This window comes from Fundulus heteroclitus, chromosome 12 (genome assembly GCF_011125445.2).
Source record: "Fundulus heteroclitus isolate FHET01 chromosome 12, MU-UCD_Fhet_4.1, whole genome shotgun sequence".
NCBI lineage: Eukaryota > Metazoa > Chordata > Actinopteri > Cyprinodontiformes > Fundulidae > Fundulus > Fundulus heteroclitus.
In genome coordinates this window covers 8,773,121-8,795,047 of record NC_046372.1, presented here as the reverse complement: position 1 = coordinate 8,795,047, position 21,927 = coordinate 8,773,121, and the positions used below count along the sequence as shown (strand labels likewise).

Below are 21,927 nucleotides of genomic sequence, written 5' to 3'. Positions count from 1 at the left end.
GACCCCAAATTCAACTTTTTTGAAAAGAGTGACTGATTTCCTCTAGCAGTCTGTCTTACAGTGGCTCTAAGAAAGCCTCTGACTGAAGACACTGTTTTTGTCTGACAGTCTTATGTGGAAGATGCTCAGGGTTGTCCATGATGTTCTCCATTTTGTGCACAATCTTGCATAATGTTAACAATGATCTCCAAAGGGTCCAGAGTGGCCCCCAGAACAGAGCAAGCCTTCTTTATCAGTTTTTAAGTGACTCACTCTGATGCTACTACCCCAACATACATCATGGTAAAAGAGTTTGACCTCACTAATTAAAGATAAGCAGCACTTACTGCGAAAAAACCCAAGGAGGATGTTTTCTTATGAAGTTCAGTCTGCTCTGTCCCTTTTTTTGTAGACAGCTTCCCAGCGGGGTAACTCACCGGTCTTTTGTCCAGGTGATCACCACACATTTATCCTCTTCCACCACCTCTAATTTTTTCTCCCTTGACTGAAATAATGTCCGACATATTTCCGCTTCTCCTGAAATCTACAATCTTTTCCTTTGTTATGTTCACTTGATAGCTTCCACAAAACGCCACGATGTTAAAGAACTGAATCCGGTTGGTGAGTCATTTTGGTGTTCGTCAACGTCTGCTGGACTTCAGATTATTCAGGACAGACATTGTCACCTCAAATTTAGCCTCTTGACAGTTCTCTAATAGCCAGGGGAAGGGGCCCAAAATGTTCTCTTTTTATTTCTTTTAATCAGACTGCCGTATGTGTTAGGGTCCTTCTTTTAACTTACTGCAACATGGATTTTACATCAGCACCAGCATCTCGTTTTCGGTGACTGAGGTAAGAAAAACTCTATCTGATGAAAGGTGAGATGAGACAAGCAGCCGGTGTAAGACGCAGCAGTCAGAAGGTAAGTATAACTTCCGCATCTGGGTAAACATAGATGTGAAGGAGGGAAAAAAAACGCTGATCTGCAAGTAGGGATCAGATTTCAGTCACCAGCCTTTGGATCCATCCACACAGACCTCGAGGTCCTTACTCAGCCTCTTTCATCTCTCCCTTGGCAACTCATCACTCATCATCAACAATCTCCTACCCGCTCCCCCCCCCACTCCTGCCAGAGACCGGTTTCTCATCCAGCTGGGAGTTTCGGGGCTTGGTGCAGCCATAAATAATCAGGTGAATGTATCATTGATTTCTGCTGTACTCACTCTCCCCCCCCCCAAGCTCTTTCTGCTAACTCTGGGTTGCATTATAAATCCCAACTAAAACGGGAACGTTGATAACAAACTCAAAACAGACTACAGCAGAACTTTCTCCAGCAGAACTGACATTTTTGTATGTTATTAACATAAAAGAAAAATGGTTTACAAATTAGAGACTAGGAAGATCATAATTTGGGTGCCGCCAGCGTGTTTACACAGCAAATGCACTTTCATCCACATCCATTGCAATAAAAAACACTCTTCCCTAATCAAATCAACGCTTTAATTACTTTTCCAACTTTCGGTTTGATGTCAGGGTAACCTCACAATTCGCGAGCATTCCCCGCCTCCCTTCGCTTCATCTGTTGCATGCTGTCATGCTTTCACAAAAGGTTTGATTTCTGGATCAAGCGGTCCTCCCCCATACCTGCAAATTCCAGCTGCTATCAACAAAACAGCTTCTGCAGAGACAGTATGCAAAGCAGGGCTATGCGACAGGAACGGTTCAGATAGGATAATAAGCAAGCATGTTGACATTTAACGACTTTTTCGGTCTGTGTTATAAATTACTTTGTGTGACATTACCTTTTTTTGTAATGTCACACAAAGTCACATGGAGGAAGGCAGTGAAAGCTCGAAGGGATTAGGTATTTAGCTAGATTTAGTGTAGAGGCTAAATGAAGCTGTCCTTTGAGAATACGTTTGCATTTTTAAAGTCAGCTGAATGTCAGCATGGTTGCACATTGGTGCAGTCGGTAGCAATGCTGCCTTGCACCAAGAAGGGTTATGGGTTCAAATCCCTGCTTGGGGAGTTTGCATGTTAATTGGATTCTCCAAAGAGACCTTAGGTATGAGTGAGTGTGTGTGAATAATCCTGTGTCTCTCTTTATTGGCCTGCATCGACCAACAACCTGTCATTGGACAACAACCTGTCCAATGACAGCTAGAGATAGGCACCTGTAACCCCTGGGTGGGTATAGAGATGCAAAACCAACAAAATCAGGCCTCAGTCCAATTTCCAGTTGCTCTGTTTTAGTCCTGATTATTACATTAATTTCTTGAAGCTTATCAAAGGGAATGTTTCATCCTATTTTGGAGTCAGAAAACTTACAAATCTTGAGGTATGAAACCTACATAAATCTCAGTCAGCCCTTCAATGAGTTTTTCAATCTGATAAGTAATTTTATAGCACACTTTTCAGACACAGGATTAGCTTTCTGAGTCACACCTTCTAAAACAGGAAGCAATTTCCCGCATGGATGATGACACAGAGTCTGCATCAACCCTGTCTGGAAATTTCTCAGGGTAATATCAGAATGAATTGCTTTCCAGGTAAAAAAACAAAAACAAAACAAAACAAAAAACTTCTATTTGAATGGATTACTGTTATTGGCGAAACACAAAAATGAAGAGATCCCTCTACATGGCTGATTCTTAGTATGTCCTGCTACATTTCCCTGTTCATCCTTGATTCAGATGTACAAAGTCTTCCTGCACCATATGCTGTAAAACAGCCCACACCATGATGTTCCCACATCCAAGCTTTACTTTTGCCGTGGTGTGTCTGTGTCTGTGGTGATGTGCAGAGCCATTCCTCCTGTGTGCAGAGGGTTCAGTTTTGCCCTCATCTGACCAGACTATATTCTTTCAGTATTTCACTGGCTTTTGCCCAATCTTCTGCAGCACACTTTAAACAAGCTTCAACGCGCTTTGTCTCTAGCAGTTGAGGCTTGCACAGTGAGAGAGCAATGAGGCCATGGCTGTTAAGAGCACCACTTATTGTTTTCACGGGGAAAAGAAACTGTATCTGTTATTCCCAGGTCTTTCTAAAGCAGTCTGTGTGTGCTTCTTGGCTCTTGGACAACTGATGATTATTTTACCTCGTCTACCAGAAATCCTACAAAGGGGTGCCTGGCAGTGGCTGGTTTATGGTGAAATCATGTCATTTCAACTCCTGGATTAAGGCTCCAACAGCGCTCACTGGAGCATTCAGTAGTTTAGAGAGGCACCAGTAACTATTGCCATAAGTATGTTTTGCAAAAGTAAGACTTTTTTTGGTAAGGTTCTCTTTGTCAAATCCAATGTAAATCACAGCTGTCTGTGTGATGCTTTGGTAATGGGAAACCATTCCATGTGCCATTAGTTCATATTAAATCAGCTGATATTGGTTTGGACATAGCAGCAGGAAGGCTTTCCAAATACTGACAGATTTATAGTTTCTTGGCTTTCTATGCATTTCTTCAAGCCTTTGTCTTCATGTGTTTAATACTCATGTACTGTATTATTCCACTTCATTATCCAAAATGTATTAACCTGTTTGCTAAGATTTCTTTATATGTGTGGATTACCTGGGTCGTGAGCGACATCTGGTGTGAATTTCATGTCACTTGAAATATTAAAAATATATTTACTGAATGTTTCCCATTTTTCTCACCCACTGTAAATTGCACATATAGGGGCAAGGCAAGTTTATTTATAGAGCACTTTTCAGTAACAAGACAATTCAAAGTGCTGTGCACAAAAAAATAAAAGAACAGAGGAAAGAAAAGCATTACAGAGACAGAGGGGAATCATTACAGATTAAAATACATTGCATTGGAATAGTAGCAGCAGGTCAGATTCAATATAAGACAATTTGGACTTAAACTTCAACATTAGCATTTAAAGTAAACTCTGAATAAATAAGTTTTTAACCTTGATTTAAATGAAGTCAGGCTTTCAGCACTTTTACAGTCCTCTGGGAGTTTGTTCCAGATAAGTGCAGCACAGGAACTAAGATTTGAGCCAGAAGGCCTGAGTGGTCCTGAGGGTTGATACACTGTACACCAGTCAAATGCTGTACCAGAAAGGCCCACCCAATCCAGGTGCTCTAACAGAATGAAGTGTCAGTATTGAATACTGCACTAGGGTCCAATAGTACCAGCACTGTGGTTCTTCCACAGTCTGCATTTATATGGATGTCATTAAACACCTTGATAAGGTGTAAATTTAACCTGCAGACATCGGCATCACTGCTTCTGTCTTGAGTTACAGTTCAATGTTTCAGACTTAATATCCTCCCTTTTTGACAACTTTCATTGCTTTGGGCCTCCTTTTTCTCTTTTGGCTTTTTTTTATGCATGTCTCTTGCTTTCAGTCATAGAAATGAATCTAAATATTTTCAGACACGTGAAAAGATAAAGCTGTGAGAGAAGATTTATAACCTTTAAAGAATGACCAAGACTGTTTAAGGTGAATGGGTGCAGTGAGGTTTTAGGTGCCTGTTCTCATTTTTCATGTCAGCTGGATGTCAGTAAAATCTGAAGCATGCCAGAGATAAAACATTATGCAACAACACATGGAAAAACCTTCAATAATAAGTCTCAGTCTAATTTCCAAAGCATTTCATTTTAACCTATGTATTAGACCTTTCACTCCAGCCTTAGTTACATAAAACAACCACTCTTTCTATTTGTAAATAATACAATTATAAAGAGACATTTTAAAACCAGGTTGGGGAACAAGGTTTAACAGACAGCAGTTGATTAATTTCCATGTAAAAGCTGAAGTTTTATCTTTATATATTCATTTTTGGTTTATTTGTGCTTGAATATATTCATAGTTTTAGTACACTGCAAAATGTGGGACTATTTGCGAGTTTTAGCTACTGAAAGCTGAATTCTGTTTGTTCCTGCTTGCTGCCATTAAATGATCCACAGCTGAAAGCCTTCAACTGAGAGAAGACAGCTAATTTTGGGCAGAGGCTTGTGAGTGTGTGTGTGTGTGTATGTGTGAGTGTGTGTGTGTCTGTGTGTATGTGCACTCCCCCATCCTGTCTGCCCATATGTTTCTGCCTGTTATTGAAGGCTGTGCTGGCTGCTCAGACTGATAAACAGCTCTCAGCTTCACCTCCACCAATCACCAGGCCATGCAGAGGAGCTAGGAAACCATCCACCGACACTGATGCAAGCTGCAGCCATTAAGGCTTAAAAATCCAGTAAGAAGCCTAAATCGGCCTCTCAGCCCCTGCACTACCTGGTAAACAGCACTAAAAGGTGGGAAAAGTGTGATCTGGCCTCACTGGTGACCCTATTTTGAAATATTTAACTGTGATGAGGGACAAAAAGGGCCTATGACGTGGCAGATTACTAGTATTTCCACCTCATTTGCAGAATCTAGTTGATGTTTGGAGGAAAGGGAAGAGATGGAGAGCAAAGGTCAGAATGACTTAATGTGTACACACTGATAGAGAAATGTAAGCAAGCATGAGATTGCAAAAGAGAATAAATTTGTCATTGTGCAACATACGGGGCAGTACTAAAACTGAAATATTGATGATCTGGAATAAAACTCCAGAATAAAACTCTTTTTCAAATTTCATTCAAATAAAACACATGCAGATCTATTTGGTATGGTAAGGAATGCTTCTTTACGTGGCAATGCATTTAAAACTGTATTATAATTTTTATAGTTATTAAAAATGGACGGCTAAGACCAGTATGTGTCAGGTTTGGCCAATAAACAGAATTTCATCTGTGGTCCCAAGCAAGTTGATAATGTAACTCCAAGAGAGAAATTAAAAGATAAATAATGCTGATGGACTGAAACTGATTCACCGTTCACCTTGAACCTGGTTCTGCCGGAGGTTTTTCCTTCCCGTTAATGGGGAGTTTTTCTTTCCACTGTCATTTCACGCTTGCTCAGTATGAGGGATTGCTGCAAAGCCATGGACGATACAGACGACTCTCCCTGTGGCTCTACACTCTTTCAGGAGGAATGAATGCTGCTTGTCAAGACTTGATGCAATCTACTGGGTTTCCTTAGACAGGAAACTTTTTGACCAATCTGTATAATCTAATCCAATCTGTATAATCTGATTGAATTTGACTTTGGAAAGTGCCTTGAGATGACATGATTCATGAATTGGCGCTACATAAATACAATTGAATTGAATTGAATCGAAAAGACCGCAAAACAAAATAAAAACAGTTTGCAAAAGTGCTTTTTTTTGTGATTTCACACAAGGTTTAAATGTAGGATACAAAGAAGATTGTCTTATCATGGTAAACTGTTCTAATATTTACAAACTTTCACCAGTCACACATTAAGTCATAACCATTCGTGCAGACAGCTGGTAAAATATTAACGGAACATGCAAACAAGACGGGTCCTAGATTGGCAACTTGTGGGACACCCAAAGGTCAGGTAAGGTAGGAGAATTTGATCCCACCCATTCAAATATATTGCTTTCAGATTTGACAAAAATTATTTAATCCAAAGAACAGCTCGCTCATATAAATTTAAATGTGGCAACTTAGTTAAGAGAGACTCATCACTGGCTTTATTAAATGCCAAATTTCAGTCTAAAAAGACTACTCCAATAAAACTACCCAAGCAGGAATTTTACTCTTTCCATGAAGACAGAAATTGACTATTACAGGAGATGATGGCATTATCAGTCCAATTATAAGTTAAACTAAGCTTGCTAATGTTTCTATACTTGCATAAAGTACTCTTAAAACAAATTCTGAAATATTGTTAGAGGACATCATCCATAAACCTATTTATTAATTATGCCATCAAAGTCTTGCCTTTAACACCTTGTTTACAAGTAGTTACTTCACTCCTGTTCTCTATGTTGACATAAACTATATCATAAAAATTTTAAGTAACCTGTGTTTTTCATAATTTTATTTGGTTAGAAAACAAAACTTAAGCTGAAACAAAAAGATTTGTTCACAGCACCCTTTAACATGCATTAAAATTCATGATCGTTTTTAAAATTTAAATCCTCATTTTATGTAAGTGTTACTGTACAACAGGCATAGAAAAGTAGAGGTGGAAAATCCTCTAAACTTTATTGTTTACTTTCTTTTCAGTTCTTTTGCTTTTTTTTTTTTTGCATATGGCAGAGAGCCATATAATTTTATAGTTAGGGAATGGATAGAGAGCATCTTAAAGGGACAGTGTGTAACAATTTTTTTCTTTTAATCAGCAAAAATCTAGCATCGCTTTTATAAATGCATATGCTGGCAAGGTCTAATAACTTCACATCAAAAATGAAAGCGTTCTCAAAAATTAGCTGTTTATAAATGCATAGGTGGCGGTGCACCCACTGAAAGACAGGGGATAAACTTGTTGTTAGCCAAATGCATTTTACCTATCCATCTTTTGTATGAGGAAAAAATATATTTAGAAAAAAAAAAGAAGCGGATTGGGAACAGTGCCAAAAATCATTTCACACGATGAATCCTAACCATTCTCCTGTAGCTCTGGCTCTATGTTTACAGTTAAAAGGGACATATCATGCACTTTAATACATTTTGTTGTATAGTTGGGAATCTCTAGGAGCACAGAAAACTGCACAGATATCTTTAGATTCCATTTGGGTCATATTTTTCAACCAGTTCAATTTCCTCTATTCCCTTTTATGTTTTTTGAACAATTATGTCACAGTATTTACTGCGGAGCTGCTAAACAAGGTCATGGACTTCCAGTTAAGCAATTTTTATTTCTCAACGCGATTTTGTAATCCAAGCTGAAAGATGCTAAAGGATGTCCCCTTTAAACTTTGGAATTATGTTGGACTATTGCTCAGAAATTCAACAAAGTGTGTCATTGTTATACATAGAAATGTGGAAAAAAAAAAATCATAGGGTATGCATATTTTTTGCAATGCCCTTTAAAGTCAAAAGCCAATCACTCTCCTGGAGTGGCAAAACAACCCGGACGCCTCCTGCACACAGAGAGTACCACGAGCAAGTATTTGTGAAAATGTCTGTTAATAGTGTGTCAGCAATAAGCAATTAAAAAACAACAAGTTGACAACCAATGCATTTAACATTTTACTACGACTACTTTGAAGCACCCATGGGCTTTATTGCTCAAAATCCAGCAGTTATTGGCCTAAATAATCCAGATGAGACAGAGGTGGCTTCGCAAGCTTATGTAAACGCGTGAACTATTTGGTGCGGCCGTTCAGCGCCGAGTCTGCACTGCCACCACATCAGCCATGCCAGATGTTTGCATACTGCAGCCCCCTCAATCTGCGTATGTGTGTCTGTCGGTATTTAACTCAGCAGATGGAGAAATTGGCAGCAAAGGCCAACAATGTGCTAAGAGTGCAAATGCCAAGTACTACATTATATTACTGCACCTCTGCTCATTTGCACACACACACACACACACACACATGGAGCCACACACTACCTACAAGCTTTGTTTCTGCAAAAACCAACTGGGACAAGTGTTACATTAGGCACAGCAAATTATTTGATTCGTCTTCTACAAGAAAACATCCAATAAATTATGAGGAAACCCACCAACACATTGGTTCGGTAGAGAGACAAGAAGGACAGCAAAAGAGGAATTTAATTTCTTCTTCGGAGGGAAGCTCAAAAGTGCCAGCTGGAAATTACATTTGGAGCAGAGGCTGCGTTTGACAGAGCAAAAAAAAAGAAGAAAAAAAAAAAGAAGGCCAGAGTAAAGCGGGATAAAGGTGACAGAAGGAAACATGATATAATAAATGTATGTCAACAAGGGATATAAATAACTGCCAACATGCTTGCACGGCTTCGTGCTGAGTAAACACCTTCAAAACAAAAACAAGGCAGACAAGAATTTCAGTGCCATTGTTTAATTCGGTGAATGCATCCTGCCTTTCTTGCCAGCGATGAAACAGGACCACCAGATAACAAGCTGTTGCCGCCATTGATCCCCGATGACTTCCAACAGCGCTCCAAGCTTTGAAGTCGAGCGCACACTTTGTTCTGTCTACTGTTGCTCTGTCCCAGTAAGCAGCTAAAGGTCCAAGAAATACAATAACCAGATTTAATTATGCTTCCCATCTCCTCTAATGTCATTAAATCCTACAACAGCATATACTGTAGTTATTTCCCACATTGTCCTGTTTCTCTTCTCATAACTTTAGCTTCAGATATTTTAACAGGCTGATAAGAACTTTGTACAATTAAACTTTTAAAGACTGTGGCTTCACACTCAGTGTGAGATCCACGATTCACAAATGAGTCAGCATGGCTTTGTGTTTCTCCGACTAGCCAACCTAAGAGCTAGGTTTTTATTGAGTAATATCAGTTGAAAAAGAATAGCGGTCATGCCATAAATCATGTCCTTTATAGCTCTGTATAATCTTTTCTTTCATATGTGATTTAAAAGTATTTTTAGATTTCCGGAGCGCCTAAACTGCGAGTGTGAAAAATCTTAACGTCCAGTAAAATAATGCCTTTTTATATTTTCTCTAATTACGCTGTGTATGAATAAAAAAAAGCAAACAAACAAGAGCAAAACGGCTTTTCCTCTAACAAGGATAAAATTTGTCAACTGAAAAAAAGATGAAGCAGCTGAAGTGAAGGAGAAACATTTGTTGGAAAGTGCAACGTAACTGAAATGTTAGAGAAGCAGAAGTTATAGCGAAGATCTGTTAAAAAGAAGCAGCAAAAGTAAACAGATTGGCAAAAGTAGCTGAACTGAACCAAAACACTTGTTAAAAAGCTAAAATTAGCAGTTATTAGAAAGAAAAAAATCAAACGATTTTGAAATTGTAGGATACATTTCTTAAAAAGTACAAGACCAGCATGCTGACATTCTTTAAGGCATTTACACAATATTAGCAAACATTCTAAACACAGTTTGTTCTGTAATTGTTCTTGTGATATATTGTATAAATTGGATCTGTTGATGGATCCTGACTGCTTTATGTATTTACTCGTCCTTACTAACACTCTGACCAGTCTTCTTCACTATTACGACATTTAAATAGCACGTGTTGTTAGGCCTGCAAGGTTTTAGGAAAATATGAGCAATAATGCAATAATATTGGTAAATTTTGCGATAGTATAGCAATTGATATTTACCTGTGTCTTTATTATGGCACAGGAGAGGAAGGATTTAGGATGCGTGGTGAGGTCTGCACAGGAGATTTTGGGATGTCCTCTACAAGATCTGAACCCTGTTTTTGCAGCGCAAGTCCAGAGAAGGGCCAGACGTATCGCCACAGATCCCACCCATCCGGGCAATGCACTGTTGGTCCTACTTCCATCAGGTAAACGATTCAGGAACATTAAATCAAAAACTAATAAACTTAAAAGCAGCTTATTTCCTAAAGCTGTGAGGGCTATCGCCCCCTGCTGAGAATCAATAAACCACCAGCCTGGTTCAGAGTCTGTTACATGTTTAAAAAAAAAAAAACTGGTTCCACATGTTCTTGATTCGATGAGAATTATTTGCACTTTCAAATGCTAATGTCTATTTGCACACTTGAACTTGTCCAAGACTGTCTGTTTGGACAAGTACAAGCAAATTGCACAGTTCTGTAACTTGAAGATTTAAAGTAATTGCGCAGTATTTTATCCTCCTGTAAATGTTCTGCCACTGCTCTCTTTGTCTCGAGCGTCAATCAACTTGAACATCTAAACTTAAACATTTACATTTTTTATAATGGCTATTTGCAAACTTTTTAACTTCTAAGCGAGCGTTCGTCTGATTTATGCAATCGCACAGTAATCAATATTAAAGTATTTCAGAACCTTTTTTCTGTAAGTACTGCAGTTTCTATCTCTGAAACTGGATTGTTTATTTAAAACTTTATCGCAGTCAAACTTATTTAAAGACAGAAAAAAACGTGACGTTTTTCTGTCCGTATCGCCTAGCTCTACGTTTGCCACTCAAACTCGCAGCTCGTCTTTAAATCAGACTTAAGGCAAGGTTTTTTATACGAACCAGCAACCCTATGCCAAGCCTCTGCACGGTTACCACTGGTTACCGCCGATGTAGCCAAGAACACAGCCTCACTCACTGGGACCGGTCTGCGAATCCTTCAGAGACACTCAGTCAAGGACCAATCAGGGAAGAGACACAGCAAGAAAAAAAAAAAAAAAAAAGAGCAAGTCTGTGAGGACAGAGACGAACACTGCCTATAATTACTTTGGTAAACCTTTAATTACAGAGAGGCATCTCCAAACATCTACCCGTTGCTTGTTATGTGGCTGATATGACAACAGACGGATTTCCAGCGAGTCTAGTTTGGGTCACAGGTGAGACAGAAAAGCTACTTTTAACACACAAAAACGGCAAACAAGAGTTTTATGCAGACAGAATATCTACAACGTAAACACGAGAGCAGAAAACAAATGTCACGACTGAATGCTGTTCTTGTAGTTTTGAGAAAGATGAAAAAAAAAACGTCTGTGTGTGTTTGTTCTTGCTATCCCTGGCTGCTTTGTGTTTACAAATGTTTTAGTGGTCGTTGAGGAAGACCAGGACTGCATTACTGCAGCGCTCTCTGGAAACAATTTGAAGGCTAGGAGGCGGTTGGCCAGTCAAAGTGTTTGATGGCCCGGCCTCACCCGAGTGTTCAGCGGTTTGTTTTAGAGAGAGTTTCGCTAAATCTGTGGCAATAAAGGCATCAAAAAATAAAAAAAGAAGCATGTCAAAAAGCCTGAGAGCAAAAATATCAGGTTTCAAATTTAGTTTAAACAATAAGAGCTTTTAACAGTATCTAAAAGAGATACACAAAAGACAACCTTGTTTTTGAATCTAGGAACAAATATCACAAACTTACTGTATCACTTAAAGGGCCAGTATAAACTATTAGTGACATCTAGTGGTAGCCAAATCAAAAAAATACTTTGAGTCAAACATGGATGGGAATTTTAAATAATAAAAAAAATAGATTACTTCAAAACACCTTGATATAATTCCAAGAGTCATAATTTCATGCTTTGCATCCTGATACATTTCCAGCCTCTTTGATGGAGCTTCGCTGCGGCCCATTCGTAGTTGATGCTGCACAAAATACGAAAAGTTTAAAGACTGAAGAGTTTGAAGCAACGTAAGTACATTTCGTACTCTAAATTTTCTAGATATCAAAACAACTCCATCGTGATTTAAACCTTTTTTATTCTCAAATATTTGCACACTATTAATGGGACGAATATAAAAATATATATTACTTTCTAGAGTGTCAGTTTATTCTAGACTATTTCTGTAACAACAAAACCACTCACCCTGTAGATCAGGGCACAGCTTAGGTTATTTTGTATACAAACTGCAGGAAGAACAACACAAGGTAGTTGATTTTTTTTACCCTACTGGAAACTATTTGAGATAAGTGAACTGTATCTGTCAGTAGTTTGTGATAATGATAAAAACACACTTATGAGAGGGTGTCTCCCTAAGGACTGAATAATAGAGTGCAGAAGAAGACTACATGGGCTGCCTATTTCCAGCAGATTGCAGTGGTATGTCTCCAGCTGTTCTTCACTAAACCCACACAAAGAACAAAGAGGTGCAATGGTAAAGTGTGTTTTTTTCCTGTCTGAGGCTACCATGTCAAATATTACTAAATCACCAATAAAAAACGAGCTGTTTGCTTCCACCAACACAGCTAGACCCCGCTTTTGTTATGACATTCGACACGTTTTTGGTTGCGAAGTGATACTATAAACCAGAAAACACTCCTGCAAAGTGTTAGGCTATTATACTGCAACATACAAAGGAAGCAAATTACACTCTGCTGCCAGCAGCACTCGCCTAATAATAACTTTAACAACCTTTAGGGCATGCCATAGCTTTCTTTAACTTTAATGACACATGCTATATCCCAACACTTGTGTGCTCTTTTCAAAAGAGAACACCAGACAGCAAAATGAGAAAACATTTACATGTGATGAGTGCAAATCAGTAAAATCAATGATCAGATACTACCCATGATACACTCACTCAAAGAACACCTTTTGTTCTGTTGCTAAATGCTGACAATGCTGTTTACGGTAAGGAAATGCTGATATTTTAGCATAAGATGGTACCTTCATCTTTAGTAGAGTGAATATAACATGCAAGATGACCGAAAAGAGTCAGATTATTTTTCCGACATGTAGAAATATGTCCAAAAAAAAGATCCAATTGCTTTCTTTCTACATATTAACTGTCACCAAGTCTGAAATTGACCAGATTTACTTTGCAAACTTCATTACCCACATTTCATTTTGAAAGGAAGATATAAAGGATTTATTTCAAGGTCCTAATGTGAGCGAGTAAAGTAGACATGACTCGACTTTATTAAAACTGAACCAGATCATTAATGATAAAAGTTAAAGTGGCTGCTTATCATTGCTGAAAAAGTAAGCTTTGTAAAGAACCAGTCAGAAATAAAGACTGCAGCAGCCAACAACACAAGAAGCTAATGTAGGCACTCTGACAACAGAAGCAGATTTATATTTTGCAGTTGGCACTTTTTGGCTGTGAGAACTGCTGTCTTGGCAGATGAGCGAGTGCTGCAAAGGTTCTAGTGTTTTACCTAATTTCAGCTGCAGCTGCTTTAACTACCAGGGGAAAAGAGCATTGGGTGATGTAAAAAAAAATGTATTATGATAAATCATTGCAAACATTTTTCAACAAAGACTGTCACCTTTATACTATAAAAATCAACTGAAAAATGAAACAAATCTGTTTAATTTTTAAAAATAAAAAGTGCAATATCCCTGGTTGCATAAGTCTAAAGCATATTTTGTGATGAATTACCAGTTTCAGCAATCAGCCTTCTCTGATAGAAGTCTGTCACCATCCCGGTTCTTGATGTGGCAATATTTGTGAACTGAGCCTTATGAAAGTTTTTCAAATTGATCAAACTACGAGGACATCTTGTGTCTATTTGTTTTCTTTCAAATTTAGATCAAGATTCTGGCTAGGTAGGCCATTTCCATATGAATGCTTTCCTCTCATGAAGTCATTATTGTGTTGATTTGGATGTATGCTTGGCACACAGAGAGGTAAAATCCATTTTTACCATCAGTTCTCTAGCAGATGCCTCAAGGTTTTGAGTCAAAGCTGACTGACATTTGGAAATATTGATGATTTCATTCAACTTTATAAAAATAAATCAAAGAAAATCTGAAGAAAAGCAATCCCATAGCATAATGAAGCCACCATCACGTTTCACTGTGGGCATGGTGTTCATTAGGTGAGACTCAATGTGCCAAACTTAGTCCTATAAAAATTAGGTATTCCAAAAGGTTTTGGAAAATCTTTGTCAAGTCTGGGTGTTCTTTTTTTTCCGGTTGGTTTTTTTTAAGGGCCTCCGTCTCTCAACACGACTCCTAAGCCTAGACATATGGTGAATATAGCTGATTGTTGCCACATGTAGAACACAAAGTCTTTGGTTGAAATTCCTGTACCTCCAATCAGTTTCTTTCTTTGCAGCAATTTTGGAAGAAAAAAAACATCTATTTGAAGTTAGGGCACCTTTTTACTGCATTTTCTTCAACTATTGGTGACTTTCTTCACTGTTCCATGTAATATAAGGTCCCAAATGTGGCCCAAATCAGATTTTTTTGTGGGTCAAGTGACCAGGTCAGACGTTTTCGAACCAGTGGGGATGCTCAGATCTGGCACAGAAGTCACATTTGAGCCAATTCCATACGTGGTCCTGAATTTGATCTGTATCTGATCTATTTGAACGTGACTCCAGTGGGAGCAATCAAGGTGGATTTGATGTGTCTTTGACGACACTTTCCATCAACATTTGCCACAGCTTTGTGCCAGCGGCTCAGCAGCAGCTGGAAGTGATAGCAGTTAGCATTAGCTAGACATACGGCAGCGGCCTGCCACAGCACTGCTCAGTGGAGGGACAGCGATATGTTGGACCTCATTGATATATGCAGCAAGACTTCTACTCAAGCCGAACTGGACGGCTCGTACAGAAACCGTTTGGATGAGGGACATAGCGCACAGCAATGTACAATGCTGCACACGGAGGACTTAGCAATGCCAAAAAAGGCTTTCAGTCATTGTAAATCCATTGTATTGCATTTCAAAGGGGGCAGCCTGCTGTAATCTGCCCCTGCTGCAAAGCGACACAAAGGGTTGCAATGAGTGTCCTCCCTTAGGAGTTAAGAGGAGAGGTGCAGATATTATTAAAAGTTGCCCTCGTCTTTCTAATGTTCTGAATGAGCTCGGTGTTTGTGAAGTTGTTAAATTCCCTTCCCCACCATTCCTGGGTGCGTCCCTGCATCAAAACAGACATCGGCGTAGTCAAAATCCAGAGTTTCACCACTATTTTTAAAACCCATTTCTTTCATGTTTTCTGGACCAAAGCGTGCTGAGCGTGAAGTCACTGTTATTTAGGCATGCAGGTCAGTGTGGAGCCGCAGTTAAAACAGGAGTCAGATGCAGGCAGAATTTAAAAAGTAACGTTAACGACATTGCAAAAATAAATAAAAATCTGACTACAGAAAAAACTGAGCATTAAGGCCTTGAGTGGGAACGTAGCCTAAATAAGGCTGAGGAGCTCTTTGCACCCGTCTCCTTACTGATATCCTTGCAAAATAAGATGCTTCTCACCTTTTGAAGTCTCTCGGAAAACTTTGCCTGTTTAGCTAAAGGGCACAAATGTGGAAAAAATCTGGAAAATTCCAAAAGGACAGCTGAACTTTATTTTAAGTTCATCTGACTCTTAATAATTGATGATAGGTGTGTACTCAATAAGACTGAATGCTAAAAACTAATGTTAGTAGAAGTTCCTTTAAATCAAGATTAAAACCACATTTGTTTAGGATTGCCTTCGACTGTTCTAGTTAAACTGTTTTACTGAAACATCATTTGTTCAAGTTTGTAGTCCAACTGTTTTTAATGTTTGCTTTTAGTTTCTATTCTCCCATGTTCTGTTTTGTTTCTACATTTTATTCCTACCTGCTTTTATTCTGTTTTTTCCTGTATTTTAATCATGTAAACACTTTGCATTGTCTCTGTACTGAATTGTGCTATATAAATAAATTTGCCTTGCCTTGCCTAGAAGTGTTATTAAATAGTTTGTGACAAAGTAATTGCAATTTTTTTTACTTTTTTCTACTTCCTACTTTTTTACTTTCTACTTTTTTTTAAACAAACATATTATGCATTATATTTTATATTAAAAAAGTAAAAAAAAAATGATTTGTCAAGGTTCTTTTTTTTAAAAAGCAGGCATTTCAACAGGAGTGTATTCATGTCTGAAACGAAAAACTGTGCCCGAAAACACAGCTCAACAATCATTCAAAAATACCTATTGGAGCGGCTTTGTGGCTCCAAAGATTGAAAGTCGTAAATTGCATAAAAATCTGGCCTGCATCCACAGCATTCTTTAACCTAATTATTTTAAATATCCAGTGACAACTAGATTAGTTGGCTGAACATTGTGCATTGCTCTGTCCCTGGACTTTGACAGAAAAAGCTCAAGCCATATGTTTACTCTGGCACTATTGATCACTAACAAGTGAGGAAAGTGCGACGTTTGCTCAACAGTGAACTTTTCCTCATGCGTCGGCGCACACGCACACACACACACAGCATTCTGCAAAAGATGTCTGACATAAGATGCGATAACAAGTGTCAACAGCACGCTGAGCACAAAATCGGAATCACATTTGTTAATATTTGACAGGGCACACATCCACAATCTGATGAACTGTCTGGAGGACAGTTCCTTCCCATTTTGTACCATTTTTTTCTGAGTACGTCTCACGAAGCATCCGTAACTCACCTGATGACGTCGTGGGGTCCCGGTCTATGAGAAATGCAGATCCTGGGGCGGGTAGCCAATTCAAAGCAATAATCAGGAGTAGGAGCAAAACGACGGAGGAGAGCGAGACGGCCATGATGCTGGAGAGAAAGAGAAAGAGAGAGAGGAGGTGAATGACAGAAGGACAAACGCTGTGATTGTAATTATCAGTTAAACATCACATTGACACGTCTATGTGAAACTAACGCCCCCTTCACCAACCCTCTCTCTCTCTTTTAAGCTGCCCTGTGAGTGCAAATTGCGGTTGCCTTCTTTGATTTCCAGCTGGCGTACGTGAAACCCAACACGATACAGATATTGGCCTTCTGCTTTGTTTCTGCAGAATTTAAGAGATTAATCAATGATGCTGCTTTACGGAACACAATATTGAATTTGTGTGTTTTTAGTCAAACAGCAAACTGAATATTTCACTTTTTTGTCTTTACGACCACACATTTTAGTGTTCGAAGTAGCCCACAGTGGTGAAGTGGAAAAAAAATTATACATGGCTTCAAATAAAACATGAAAAATGTGGCGTGCGTTCGCATTCAGCCTCCCTGAATCATACCAGCGATTTTCCAAGCCTCCCCACAAATTCTCAATATGATTTATCTCTTGACTTTGACTGGGTCATTATAAACAAATAATGTGATTTTAACTAAAAACCTTTCCAAATATAGCTCTGAGTGAATGTTTAGTGTTTCTGCCATATTGGAATGTGAACCTTGAAGGTTTCTGATGTTAGCAGTTCAACTGGACCAAAAGTAAGAGTCGGACAATTAATAACTTGCAGCTATTTTTTCGCTACTTTTCATTGATTGGTTAATTTACAAAGAAAGAAACAGGGTTCTCCACAAACGTTGCCCTCATTTCTAGAAACCACACTTATAAAAACCACTGTCACAGACACTGCCTACTCCCCTGGCTATTCTACACAGAAAAAATAAAAGTTTTTCTCCCCAAAATGTTCAAATACTCTAATACTCAAAATTATCAAGGACTCTAGCTGGTCATTCAGAATGTACTGGACGACAAGTTCTACAAGTTAAGTCCAACCTCTAAATATAGGCCGAACCTTTGGTCCACACCCTTAGCTATTTACAGCTGTGCTGCTCAAGTTTGCAGGGCAGCCAGCTACCCTGAACGTGGAGCTTATGCCTCTGCCAGTGATTTCCCCGACTCGGATGCTGACGGGGAATCCTGACTTTCATCCTAATCCGATCCTCTGCAAAACTGCAATTTGAACTGTACATAGGCATGGACATTTCTAAAACATTTTGTTTAGTTCCGTTGCATGAGGATTCATTGAACCTTTTTTGAATTAGTTAATAAACATGATGTGATTGTAAGTTCCTAAAGATTTTTGTTATATTAAAAAAGGTGCAAAAAAAACATTAAATAGTATAACACAAAAAAACAATGTCAGCGAGAAATTTCAGATTTTTCTCAGTGAAGCAAAGTTCTGGCCGCTGGGCAACAACTATTCCTTATGTTAGACATCCAGGCTGTAGCGTATATGCCTGTGTGTGTGCGTGTGCCTGAATTCCATGTGGCCAGGGGCCACAGAAGGCCAAGTTGTACAATGCAGGAATTCATGGCAGAAAGCTGTCAAGCAGCAAGCTCATCTGGACCGGGTAGAATGCCCCCACTTCCTTCATGCTTTGCACAGTTTCTGCATTGGTCCACTTAAATCTAATCTTCAGAATGATTCAGCCCCCCCCCTCTCACTTAAGCTTTCATAACCTGCAATTATTCACTTTATCTTCCAGCAGAAGCACTGCTATTAGGGCAATTAGGACTTTCAAATCATTTTTCCCTCTTTGTTTCTACATTGTCTCTCTTTTTTTTTTTTGTTTAAGTCTGAAGGCACCAAACGGAATAAAGAGCTCCTTCGCTCCAACATGCGGACTCATGTTAATCCCAGAAAGTGTCTGTAAAAGCCATGCCAGGGCTGCACGTAGGTCCCTGGTTTCCCTCTCTCTTTAGCCCAAAACAAGCTCCCAGATTCCCAGGAAGAGCACCGGGGTCCAATAAGAGAAGAGGGAGGCTCAGCTTCCACGGTTCCTTTGGTAAACATGTGTGGTCAATCCTTCTCCTGAAACTGCTTTCTTAGATCCCACATGCGTGCGTGCGTGCACAATGAGCACCTCGCTACGACGCACACATACATACACGTCACATGCACACATTGACTTGTCACCTCGCTGCCGATAACATGCTCCTGCCATGTTTTCTCAAATTTCTATTAATCATCCTTGTTTGTTCCAGATCGGCTGAGAGGGGATGGACTCAGGAATAAATAGGATGGTGGTATACGGGGGAGAGCAAAGCAAATTAAAAGGTCAGGGTGGGTACTGCAGAAAAAAAGCACACAACCACACACACACACAAAGAGCAATGTTGCAAGCCTGAGTTCAGTTTGAGGTTCCCCTAAAGAGAACACAGGGCACAGAACGACTGCAAGTTTTGCACACACTGCGCGTATTTGAAATTACCAAAGACACAAAACTGCAACTGTACAGAGGCATCAACATTTCTAAAACATTTTGTTTAGTTCGGTCGCATGAGGATTTCAAACTATGCAGTCTTTGTGGGTATCATAACGAATCGCTGTAATCATTGACAAGAACATCAAGTTCGTATACAGTTTAACATGAACCTTAGGGTTTTATATTTTAAAACTAGAAGTCACTGAGGAAGATTCTCAGCCATCCAGGACATGACAATCTCAAGCGCTTAAGTAGAAAACAACAGGTTCCTCCTACTTAAGCATTTAGGAAAATTAGAAGTCATTGATGCTGTGCTGCTGTGTGAATGCCACCATCATAGAAAAGACGCTGATATGTGTAATAGGGCTGGACGATAATTCAATAACTATACATATATATATATATATATATATATATATATATATATATATATATATATATATATATATATATATATATATATATATCGATCCATAGACGTATATCGATGATAGTAAATAAAGGTCATTAAAAAGTTCAACAGAATAACAGTTTTCCTTCCTTTTGCATTCTAGCCTATCATGTAGGCTAATATTACAGTCGTTACATCCTCCCAATTAATCGCAAACGTAGATCCAGGAACGCTCCGTCATTAAGCTCCGCCCCCTCCAGAGAGTCCAGCGAGCCCGCGTTCTCTTTCCTTTTTTAAAAACTTGTAGTTTTGATAAAAAGTTGGTTGAATAATTGGTTGAGTGTTTGTGTTCTGTATCGCGTCTGTCGGTCTGCCACAGGGCAGATGTGGCTGCTGTGCAGCGTAAATCGCTGTGGGATCATCTGACTTGATAAAGCGCTATACAAGTACAAGCCATTTACCATCAAAATATCGTCGCTAAGCACCAGGATAAAATGGCCAGGGCTGCACTTTTTGCAGAATTTTTTGATAATTATCGATATCGATCAATATGGTTTCTATTTTATCGATATGCCTTTTTGTTTATATCGCCCAGCCCTTATGTATAAGTTGAGAAGTCTGCATCCATTGTCAGTTAGATATTCCATACTCAGGCTCAAAATACAAAGATGGGACACGTGGTTAAAAGAGTGTAAGTACAAGGATATTAAAACTTGTAAAAGTTTGGCTACCCTAAAAATCATCGTTTCACAGTTAGGCTTTTACAATCATCAGTTTCTGTGTTCAGAGATTCCCGTGTTTGATTTATTATATTTTGCATGGATGAAAATATTTTGGATAGAAAACCTTAGAAGCGTGAAAGATAAGTATATCAACCTTTCTATTCATTTTCAAAGCTTGTAAGGAATGTTGATGCACACATTTTTGAAACAGAGTCTTTTGAGTTGCAACCCCTAAAAATGAAAGACATATATGGATCATGACACAACATCTGTAACGGCGCCATCCGGAAATCTGTCATAGTAATAAGCACAAGACAGATTCTTTACTTAAAAAAAAAATGTTTTAACAAAAATACACTGAATGATGTGTGGTGTCTTACTGATGAGCAGAAAAAGGAATAGAGCACACTTTTGCAGCGAAGAGCATTCATGCAGTATAGGTGGGATAGCCACGTTGAGGTAAACATAGGTGAATAGGACATATTTTTTTAACAGACCAAAAACACATTCTCTTGAAATTTCTTTCTTCTTTTTTTTTACCCAGGATTCAATTGTTAGGTTTAAGTGAGGTAACAACCAAAGGCTGAGGGTTGAGAACACAGCACTCTATATGCTAGCTTGAAAACAGTTTCTGACAACAGGTATTGTTCATGAGCACGAGCATTTCTTTAGGTAGCAAGGTGGTTTATTTTACTAAGAATTAGCTGTAGCAGTTAATTTAGTAGTTAATATAGTTCATTTAGCTCTCTGTCTGAGCCAAATGAAAGACAGAATATTTGAATATTTTAACATCCCTTCTCCACCATTGCATGTGTAGCATTAGCAACAAACAAGTTGGAAAAAGAAATGCATCCAACAAAACAGAGAGCTAAGACTCAAAACCACCTCAATCTGCTTATCGTTAAAGATGTCTTTATTTTAGTCAGAAGTGCTGTTGTTGCAGCTTTTTGCGTGTCATGCCTTTTATTAAGATAAATTATAACATTTCTGGATGCAGATACTGGACAGAGAATTAACACTGTGGTAGTCCAGGGTTTAAGAAATCTTCTACACTCTGCATTTGTACTCTGACAGAACCAAGATTAATAGCTTTCTGTGATCATGAACAGATTTTGAAAAGTTGCAGCGACTTTAAACTGCAGACAGTGATCCCCCCCACTAGTACAACAGTGGAATACTTTCAAACAGGATTTGTATTTCATTCGTAATAGGCACGGGAACACACAGACAAAAAAAATAAAATACTGGTTTTGATTTCACGGTACTTCAAGTTAGAAAACGAAACAAACTTTAAAACATATTTTAGGGTCAACGATATAAATTCCCCCTAAAATATTTGAAATGGCATTACTCTTGGGATAAATCTGTTTTTAAAAGATGCATTTCAACTATTTTTATCCATAGTAGGACTCCACCAGGCACATTCAAATAAACATGCCAATCTAATAATAAACTGCATATATTTAGCACAACATATAACATACCACTTCTTATGATAATGTTTCTCAAGGCAACTCTAAATAAAGTTCAAGTTTCAGTGTGTGACTTGAACATATTAACCTTGATTATTTGCCTTAAGAAAACTGAATGAAACATT

General features: G+C 38.6%; 1 protein-coding gene across 1 annotated transcript in view; it reads right to left on the bottom strand.

Annotated features, from left to right (window-relative positions):
• Window positions 1-21,927, bottom strand: part of ghra (growth hormone receptor a) — a 36,051-nt gene that overhangs the window by 8,106 nt on the left and 6,018 nt on the right. The window contains exon 2 of the mRNA XM_012869951.3: window positions 16,711-16,829. Coding sequence (XP_012725405.2) covers window positions 16,711-16,825 — 115 coding nt within the window. The 5' untranslated portion in view covers window positions 16,826-16,829. The remainder of the gene's footprint in view (window positions 1-16,710; window positions 16,830-21,927) is intronic.